At 52.3% G+C, this 10,476-nt stretch overlaps 2 protein-coding genes across 2 annotated transcripts; one reads left to right on the top strand and one right to left on the bottom strand.

Annotated features, from left to right (window-relative positions):
• Positions 1 to 296: 296 nt before the first annotated feature.
• Positions 297 to 544, bottom strand: B0T26DRAFT_718017 (uncharacterized protein; the record flags this gene model as incomplete). Its single annotated transcript, XM_060442355.1, has 1 exon — positions 297 to 544. A coding segment is annotated over exon 1 (223 nt), but the record flags the coding sequence as incomplete, so codon positions are not given.
• Positions 545 to 8,919: 8,375 nt separating this feature from the next.
• On the top strand, positions 8,920 to 10,000 carry B0T26DRAFT_650398 (fucose-specific lectin; the record flags this gene model as incomplete). Its single annotated transcript, XM_060438176.1, has 3 exons — positions 8,920 to 9,332; positions 9,422 to 9,520; positions 9,613 to 10,000. 3 exons carry the CDS (start codon positions 8,920 to 8,922, stop codon positions 9,998 to 10,000), a joined length of 900 nt encoding a protein of 299 aa, XP_060294972.1.
• Between the last annotated feature and the right edge of the window lie 476 nt (positions 10,001 to 10,476).

The raw sequence follows: 10,476 nt of genomic DNA, 5'->3' as shown, positions 1-10,476 counted from the left end.
AACCTGGCTGAAATCGTCAACCTTCCTCTCCAGGCGCTCCAGGCGTTCGATAACCTCGTGATACCTCTGTATACTAAGGCGGTCGGTAGTCGAGAGCTGTGCGGCTAAGGTACGGAGCTTTTCCGAGATAGCAGGAATGGCTTTCTCAATCGCTATGTGATGGGGGTCTTCCTGTATATCACAGCTAACCTCTCGTACACGGGCAGCAAAAGCTGAGAACTCGAGCGAGTGAAAGATAGAAGACTGGAAGATCGGGTGATCTGGGAACTTGGCCATAAGGAAAGGGGCATCTTGAATGTAAGGAAAAGGACACCCCAAACACCAACTGCGCGCACAGGGTGCGCGCCCACCACTTGTCACCAACTGGCTAGAACACTGCCAGCTGGCATACGCTACGCCGTGGCGCCACGACCGCAGACTGATGCCCGGGCCGAACCCCTGAGCAGGTATATAAACAATGGCCCTCGCCCATCTTCCTTTGCGAGGGCCAGGTTGAAGTCTTACACCAATACAAGTCATTGCTCCCCTACCTTCTTGCCTGCATTGTGACCACCTTGATCAGGCGTACCTACCTTCTCTTACATTGAAGCAGGATAAGGCGTAGCCAGTCAAGCAACTCAAGAAATGCCCCAGCGGCCTTGTTCTGCTCTGCTTCTCTGGACTCAAGTCTGGCCTTCCAACTATCCACCTCAGGCCATATTGCAGCGATTAGGCCAGGTGGTGGTATAACGGTAGCTCGTGGGATATAGTATGCGCCTGGCCAGTCGGGATCGAAATCGGCAGTTGCCCTCATAAACTCGCGTGGTAAGGAGGTTAGTGTCACGAATCCCTGTTCGTACTGGTTGGGAAGCAGGGCAGGGGTGGCTGGACCCGCCTCGGCTAGTCACGTTAAAGGAGGGGCTTGGACCCACAGTTGCTCTGTTCGGTGGAGAACAGAGCAGAAGGGCCCGCATTTGCTCTGCACGGTGGAGTACAGAGCAACAGTCTGGTTGGCTGCTCTGTAGCTCTGTCGGGGAGCAACAGAGCAACGGTTTGGTTGGCTGCTCTGTAGCTCTGTCGGAGAGCAACAGAGCAACGCTCTGTAGCTCTGTCAGAGAGCAACAGAGCAACGCTCCAATTGGCCCAGCTTAGATAGATATATACGATGACCGTGGCACCGGTCTTAGGTAGTTCTTGCTTGGTTCTTCAAGCAAGCAATACACATTCACTGCACTCATACACTTTGAGTGGCATTCCGATTTGACTGTATTACCCGCGCGATAGGAGCTTGCCCTTTGTTCTATCTTCATAATTACCAACCCCAGCATTCTGTGGAGCCCGTGCTCCCTTACAGACAGACGACCCTAACAGTCGAGTGGTTTGTAATAGTTAGATAACAGCCAGTCATCTGGTCGCTATTAGTCCAGCGGCCAGCACGACGGATACTAGCCTCTGATACACCAGCGAGGTCTGCGTTCTGAGAACTAGCTATACGAGGCGCATGTGAGGCCTTCGAGGTATTAATACCACACTTCTCGTAAATCCGCCTAGTCCAGGAATTGGCTGTTTGTGGAGAGAGCTGAGTAACTAGGCTTTCCTTCGACTGGCGGAGGACCTTAATATCGTACCAGTCCTGGCTCTGAGTAAACCGTGGGAACGGCTCACCCTCACACTGCCAGCGCCAAAAGAACCAAAAAGCAAGGGCGCTTATAAGGCAGGCCATCGGATCTCGGTGGCGGAGAGCGGCACCGTATTCCATCCGTCCATGCTGGTTTGTCTTCCCTTGGCGCATCAAGATGACAAGGGCCTTGGTCGGATACGGATCCTGAGACCTCTGTATGCCCTCGTTCTGGAGGTCGAGGCAAAAACAGTCAGGGAGCTCGATCGGGAGGCGATTACTTGATCGTAGAAGCATATGGTTTCCAAGGAGGAAGTCGACTTGCGTTCGGAATGCACAGCCAATAGCCTTCCGCTCTTGCCAGACGATAATAGTGTGATCGAGGATCTGTAATGGTAGGTATGCGTCCTTAATCGTACCCTCGCCCCGATCAGCTCGCTCGCTCCGCTTCCGTGCCCAAGTCTGGCGGAGGATATTCCCTTTAAGAGCCTTGAGAGCGATGCCTTGGGGCCGCGGTGCTGGATTCTGGCCCCGTGTTTTCTGCTCCTCGTAGAGACGTTGGATAGCTGAGATATAGCTCCTTACAGAGTTGTATTGGAGCTTCAGCCGTGAGGAGAGAAAGCCCTCGCCATCTAAGTCTGGCTCGTAATAATCAGACTCGTCAGGATCGAGCTGTGCGGCGGCAGCCTGTCGCTTCTGCTCCGCCGTGAGCCTTTTCCCCGTACGGGGCGCCCGCTTTGCGATTGCCGTCATAAATAACAGAAGCTTCCCTTCGTCAACGAGATCACCCGGCAGGGGCGAGCCATCCCAGGGGACCCAGGCCGACCAGCCTGGAGGAATAGGCGGATAACGTGCCGCGCACCAGTCTCTCCATTCTTGTTGCTTCGGCGCGTAGGCCCTCGTCGTATTCCTCGGTTGGTGGAGTGACTGATCGAGGAGGAGCTGCTCAACAACGGCCCTGACGCCAGGGTCTTGATCCCACGCGTTATTTTCGACCTTGGCCGAAGGCGTGGGCAGGGCGGCGAAGGTCAGGGCAGCAGCCATCGCGTGTAAGTCGTCACGCAGGTATCTTGAAGGTCGGCGTACTGCGCGCAGGGGTGTGAGGCCTTCAAGAAATCGCGTCGAAATGGAGCGGGGCCGCAGAAACGACGCGTTAACCAGAGGTATTCCGAAGGGCCCCGCCCTTCGGAAATTGGCTGGCGAGCGAGGTTGGCCGACAACGTTGGCGGGGCCCGTGCGCCTGCGACACCATCATCTTCATCGGCTACGCCTTGTAATATAGCTACGAAAGTGGCTCAACTACAAAATGTCCACTCCCTCGACACAAGATACCGAGGAATCTCTGGTATCTCAAGAAACTATTCAGTCAAGTCTACATGATCATCTTCGACAGCCACTATCGACTGAGCCTTCACACAAAGGCAAAAATCGTCTCTACTATTGCCAATACTGCCCTTGGTTTGGGCAAAGCACCACGAATGTACGACTTCACCTTCGCAAGCATGCTATCACCCTCGAAGCCCCATCTCGTACGGCATCTCAATCTCTTCATTCCTTATACAACAAGGCATCGGAAATCGATCAGACTTCTGAATTGGATACCCGAGTTATGAGGAAGATTCTCAACCAGAAAACCCTCAATGAAGCCCTTGTTGCTATGATTGTCACCCAAAATCTTCCCTTCCGGATTATCGAGAGCCCATTCTTTCGTGCCTTTTGTCAGGAGCTAAATCCTGAGGCTCAGAGTCTTATCTCATCACATTCGACGCTTAAACTACGGATTAGCAGCTCGTTCAATCTTCATAAAGATATTCTACGGAAGAAGCTCCAATCAGCGCTCTCAACAATCCACCTTGCTCTGGATATTTGGACTTCTCCAAATCACAAGCTATTCCTAGGGATTTGTGCTCAATTTGTGGATTTCGAAACCGAGGAATTAGTCAACGCCCTAATCGCTCTACCTTCTATTCCTTCACACCACTCTGAGGTCCAGCACGATATTCTCTTCCAAACTCTTCAGGATTTCGGAATCTATCACAAGATTGGGGCATTTATCGGCGATAATGCTACCTCTAATGACAAACTTTGTTTACTTCTCGATTCGAAGTTTGAAGAAGAAGGCCTCTATTGGAAGGCGTCAGGGAATCGAATCAGATGTACGGGGCATATTATTAACCTAGCAGTCCAAGCGTTTCTTTTCCAAAAGGATGAAGAAGAAGAAGATTTCGAATCGGGCTTCTTTCGCAATATCGGCCCCCTTGGAAAGCTTCATAATATCGTCATCCACATCCGTGGTTCAGTCTCTCGTACGAATCAGTTTAAAACTCTTGCCGGCCGGAATATTCCTCTCGATAATAGCACAAGGTGGAATAGCTGGTACGAGATGTTAAGAGTTGCACTGGAAAAGGAATCAGCCCTTGATACCTATTCGAAAGCTTGGTACGAAGAGCTGAAGTCTGACTTTCTTTCTCCGCAAGATTGGGAGATTCTTCGATTTATCCAATCCTTCCTTAAGCCGTTTTATTCAGCAACAAAAACTACTGAGGGAGATCATGCAACAATCGACCGAGTTCTTCTTGTTATAGATGCGTTGGTTCAGCATTATAGGAGGAGCCAGGAAACCTTCAAATCTAATCCCTTTATCTCTCAACGAATCCAAAAGAGCTGGCAGACTTTCGACAAATACTATGCCAAAACGGAAGATACTCCGTATTATGCTGCTGCGATTCTTTTCCATCCTTCGAGGAAGACTGAATATCTCAAGTATAATTGGGAGAAAAAATGGGTCAAGCCAGCAATCCAAGCGGTCAAAACGCTCTGGATCAACTTCAAAGGAGCAGAAAATAAACCACAGTCAGCTCTTCTGATTGAGAAGGAGAGGAGCCAAGATCAGAATCCGAATCCGAATGATGATTTGGATACCTTAATGCGAGGTCTTGAGAACTTTCCAAGGCCACCAAGCAAAGATGAACTTGAAGAGTACTTGTCAGAGCCACCTCGTCAAATCGAAGGATCATCTCTCTATTGGTGGCTCCGTATAGATCAACGAAGACGCTGGCCGAAGCTATCTCAATTGGCAATCAACATCCTATCAATCCCGGCAATGAGTGCTGAGCCGGAAAGGGTCTTTTCTGGGGCTCGTCGTACGATAACGTGGGAAAGAATGCGACTAGGAGAAAGTACAGTGGAAATGCTTGAATGCTTGAAGCATTGGATTAGGTCAGGGCTTACGGGGGAGCCAGGATGTATTCGAGAACGAGTTGTGGAGGTTGAGGCGGAGATAGATTGATAGCTGACTAAGCATTATCAATGTTATCGATATTTATCGACGATATCGCACGATTATCGGCGATAAGCGATATTTATCGTTGCCCCAGCGATAATATTTCGCCCACCCTGAGCTGGTATTGACCTTGAAATTGAAGTTATTTGTATTCTAACAACTGCTCTACAATCCCCTGATCCTGAAGAATAGCTGTGGAGCTGTAGAGGCGCACCGGTAGCGCTGAAGACGACCGGGAGTCGACGCTGTTGTCGCTATGCTTCTTGCTATTATCGCGACTGTGATCTCAAGTTTAGACCCTTCCCCCCCCCCTCGTCCCCCCTACAGCCTTTACGAAAGCTGAGGCACCTCAAAACCCCGTATCTCCTCGGTCGAACCGACTTTGGGTTATAGGGAAGCATTCGCATGCGCGTGCCTACATTCATCGCACTACAAAGATGGCTGGAAGAGGATACTTGCCTAGCCGACACGAGGCATATTGCAAAACTGCGCTTTTGCCGTAACCCGTCGCCGCGCGAGCATCGTGTCGGCATTTTCGAAGACCAATTGAGCGACCGCATTACCTGACCTTCGCGGGCATTTTCGTGGCCAGTAGTGGAGCATATCGTCGCTTTGATGAGCTCTAGATCGCCTGGAGAGGCCATTTTAGAGCGTTCGAGGCTGGTATACGAGCAAAAAGTACATTGAAAGAAAGAAAATTACACACTGAGGTTTTCAGGAAGCAGAGGATTCTCGGCATTAAACTTTTACAGGCACAGCTATTTTGGTTGTTTTTTTTGGCATGGGGTCACCAAGTCGGATGAAAAGCGTGACGCGTTAACTTTTGAAGGTCTAGTCGTACCAAAATAGGCAATTTTCAAGTTATCTCGCTCAAACCAAGCCTACAGTGATGCCCTCATTCTGAACATCCTCAGACATATTTTACAATAGTGGTTGTGCTGATGAAGCTATTCGCAGTTCAATTCTTTGGACACCCCCGATTTGTATGACAGGGCGACGCGTTAGGCCAATAATCGGACACTGCTCTCAAACGTCTTTTCCAGGCGTTCTGCGCAAAAATGTGGGTCCTGGAATCTTAATACTCAATTGGGCTAGCGGGACAAATTTACACATAGAATGGGTGGACTTTTGTCCAGCCGCCCATCCGGCCCACGAAGTGGGCCATTCAATTGATACCTGACCGAGTGGTGGTGAAGCCACTTCCAACCCCCCCCCCCTTGCCTGGAAAAAAACGTCCGAGTTTACTGAGATAACTTGTCAGGTACCGCGCTAGATAACGGTCTTCCCTTCAGCCGTAACTAAGCCCCGTAACTAAGCCCCGTAACTAAGCCCTTTTCGATCTAACACGTACTAAATTTTCACTAGAACAAGGAAAAAAATGCCCGGTAAAAGGGAATCGTAGGTCGAAGACACTATAATATCTATTTGTAAGGAAAGAGCACCCCAAGCACCTGCACACGCGCACCCTGTGCGCGCCTACCACCTGTCACCAACTGGCCCAGCTACCACCAGCTGGCCAAGCCCCCTGACGCCACACTGTGGCACCAAGCCTCCACAGGCACGTGCCAGATTGAACACATGCTATATATAAACAGTGACCCTCGCCCACCTTCCTTTGCGAGGGCCAGGTTGAAGTGTTACGCCAATACCAGTCATTGCTCACCTTCCTATTGCCTTCATTGTGACCACCTTGATCAGGCGTACCTGCCTTCTCTTACAGCTATATAGTAGAGAGTATATATTATAAATAGAGAGATATATTATTTATTTATCTAGCTTACGTAAGTTGTGGATGGGACTGAGTTGTTGGTAGGTAATAGTGACTTGATTGGGTATATCTGATTAGTAGTAGGTCTACGACTCTGGTAAATAAAACTGTCGCTAACTCTGACAACTAAGATCGCGGTCGCTGGGTTATCCAGGGGAGAGCGGACGGGTTCCCGAGTTTTCCAGTGCCTATAGTCGTATGTAAAAGGGAGTAGCCAAATCGTAGATCATGACTGGGAGTGTTGTTGCATTCAATGACTGAGAGTGTTGTTGCATCAATGCTTGGGACAGATATGGAGCTTGCATTCACAGCTAATCGAGTTTTACCTTCACGGTCGCTCTCTCTGGGATCAGTTAAGGTAAAATATCAAACACCACTATATTCAACAAAGGATTGGAGAGGAAGTGATTAACTCAGTCGACTCTAGCTTGTGCGTTGTCCTTAGTATATTGCTAGCCACCGTCGCCAATGACAAAGGCGGCGATCAGGTACCTGCATGTGGAATATCGCTTTGCATGGCAGCCCTTTGTTGATGGCTGCTGGCTAGACTCAATGCCGTCTGCCGCGCACACAGGGAGTTGACAACTGGCAGGCAGGAAAACAAAAACAGCGTGCCAGTTTCGGAGTGCCAGTTTCGGAGCTTGGACGCCAGCAGTCTCCTGGCACCCAGCAAGCCTGACTTGCCGTTGGGATAGGGAAGAAACTAAGGCAGCCATGCCAGCTGACTACCGACAATAAACATTATCTGATAAGGGCCCTGATGCGGCGACATGGAAAGTCCTTCACATCCCCTCTAATAAATCTAGGCACCTGCCAGCAGCCGTGATTTGCTACTCATCATGAATATATACCCCCAGCAATGCATTTGGACGGCCCACATAGGCATATAGATAGCTTTTGCGAGGATTTGCATACGTATGTATGGAAGCTGTATTGAATAGAAGGGTGGACGGCACTTGTCGCTCTGAGTTTTGTACATGATCTAACCTTATCACGGTGCATGTCATGAGGGCAGCGCTAGGGAACTGGGTAGGTACCTGCCTGGTGCTCATAGTTTCCGTGTTCAATTTTTGGATGGCGCAGTCGCCCGGTCCGAGAAGAACAGGCCATAAATTTCGAGTGTCTCACCTGTACCGTCAACCTTGGTGAACCCTGTCCGTCTCGCAGGTCTCTCATTCTGGCCTACTCGGCCTATACGATGTCGTGTTGCCCTCTCGTCCCCTCCGGGCTCTTCAGAAGGTTCCCCGGTCCTTCTCCGACAGGGTGTCCGCTGCACGGAAATCTTCGAGGGTTAGAATCCCGTGGCGACTGCACGTCATTATCTCAACTCATAGTGTCGCTACGTTTACAGTCTAGACCGTTCTACCCGACAGGTTGCGCGGCCGAGGCCGGAGAGCCCCGGGACCTCCACTCCCTTGGGCTTTGCGCTCGGCCACCCCTTCCGCCCCTTGCTTCCTGGCACCTGTACAGTTGATCCCCGTGGTAAGACAAGCAGCTGTACCCCGCTCATTTTCCCGAAGGGCCTGTCGCGCCCTTGTTTGGGCCGTCTCCGAAAATTCCGAGCGGGGTCAGCCAATCGCGTGTCCGCCCGGCGGTTACACGCCGTCGACCCGGAGTCCGGAGCCCGAAAAGTTAGCTGTAAGGCATCATCATAAACATTGACCCCAGGCAGTTGCGTCAGCGGGGTTGGGTGTCACGAGCGCGGAACTGACCCATCACCTAGTTTCAGTTACATAACTTATTGACAGCGCTCGGAGGAGGCTGGCTGAGTCGTTCTCGATGAGGCCGGGTGCGTCCCTCGCTCTTCCCGATGGACGAAGATGCCTCCCCCAATTATGTGCTGCCGGTAGCCTGTGGTTGGCTGGGTTTGCGGCCTGAAGTCTGTCGTCTTGTTACGTGTTTCCGAAGGCGGATCACGAATTGTGTCAAGTTGATGTGCGAAGAGGTCCCGAACTGAACACCGGAGTCGTGAGCGACAACGAAGTGTCACGCAAACAGATGCTTAGAAGCGGGGAAAGAAGTACATGGCTGCAGGAAGAGGAAAAAAGACAGGAAGGCCTTGCTCACCTCGAGACAGTACGCACACTTGGCGAGTTGACGCCCGAGACGGCCAAACATACATAAATAGAGCCTCCTTCTCTTCTTCTCTCGCCTGGTCCGTCTTGTATCATCAAACCAAGGAAATCGCACAGAAAACGCACAGAAAACGCCTTTCGCTATCCAAGTCCATTTGCACAACCAGCCAGCCAGCCAGCCAACCAACCATTCATCATGTCGGCCGTCACTGAAATCCTCATCCGCACTGGTCTGGCAGCCGTGCGCAAGGACGCCCACATTCGCGTCTACGAGACGGCCGTCGACGGCGGCATCCGTGAGGTGCAGTACGAGGGCGGGTGGGGCGGTGGCAAGGCCAACAACACCATCGCCGTCGGCAAGATCGGCACGCCGGTAGCGGCCACGTCGCTGGGGCTCGAGAACATCCGCGTGTACTACATCGGCGCCGACAACAAGCTCAAGGAGCACGCGTACGACGCCGGCAAGGGCTGGTACAACGGCAACCTCAGCAGCGCCGGCTTCGACGTGGCCCCCTACTCGGGCGTCTCTGCCGTGTTCCTCGGCGGCCGCGCCGTGCTGCGTGTCTATGCCCAGATCGCCAACAACACCATCCAGGAATACGTCTGTATGTTTGCTCTCGTGACTTCTGTCTTCCCGTCCATCTACGCCTAAAATGCCATCTAATCGACCGGGTGCCGTCCAAAACAACAGGGGACAGCAATGGCAAGGGTTGGTCTCAGGGCAGCAACCTGGGCGCTGCGCTGCCCGGCACCCAGATCGCCGCCACCAGCTGGGGCACCTCGTCGATCCATATCCGGTACGTGTTGTGCATCCAGCCTTGAATTGTCACTAGTTGTGTGTTAGCCAGCAACTAACCGACTGGGCCAACGCCGCTTCCCTGGCGGTCAGTGTCTACTTCCAGGGCACCAACCTGAACGTCGTTGAGCGCGGCTGGGACGGTAGCGGCTGGTACACGGGCGGGCTGAGCTTCTCTAGCAAGGTGGTGCGCACGGCGCTGGGCGTCACGTCGTGGGGCGACAGCGGCAGCGGGCTGGGGATCCGGCTGTACTACGGCGCGGCGGACAACTACATCAAGGAGAAGGCGTGGGACGGCAACGGCGGCTGGTACGACGGCGGGTTCAGCCAGCCGACCATCCCCGCGTCCAACGTCGCGGCCATCCCGCTCGACATCCTGCGCGTCTATCTGCAGAACGGCACCGACGGCACCGCTGTCACCGAGTTCGCTTGGGGCAACTCGGGCTGGGTGTCGGGCTACAAGGCTCTCCCGCCTGCTTGAAGCACGCTATGGTGCCTGTGTGTCGCTTGGATGCCATGAGTTTGCCACGAGAGAGCGATGATGTCTGACGGTAATTGCTAGTAATTAGCTGAGAAGATGGAATGAAGAACTAGAGTTCTCTTGACTGCCTGCGGCGTGCGGACCGGACCTACCTGCTTCACTGTTTTCGTCTGTGAGCCTATGCTTCGCAGAGACCGTTGATCGCGCAACTGTTTCGTTCCCATGCACTTTCTCGTACGTCCCCTCGCTGCCGTCAGTATAATTCGTCTCTAGGCCGCATGTCAAGATACCTTGGGTATTGGTTGCGACTGAACAGGACGCGCCGTTAATATTACCGCGCCGCGTCTGATAAATGCCCAACCTTTGTCCGAGAAGAGGTGGTGACATGTTCACCTTCTCCGCTTCATGCACGCCGCCCCTCTCTGGAGAAGCAGAACCTAAGCTGTCATGTACACAGATCTGACGCAAAGATGTTC

The sequence above is a fragment of the Lasiosphaeria miniovina genome (assembly GCF_030549165.1).
Source record: "Lasiosphaeria miniovina strain SMH2392-1A chromosome Unknown B0T26scaffold_5, whole genome shotgun sequence".
In the NCBI taxonomy this organism is placed as follows: Eukaryota; Fungi; Ascomycota; class Sordariomycetes; order Sordariales; family Lasiosphaeriaceae; genus Lasiosphaeria; species Lasiosphaeria miniovina.
The sequence above is the reverse complement of the archived record's forward strand: the minus strand, read 5'-3'. Positions and strand labels throughout refer to the sequence as shown.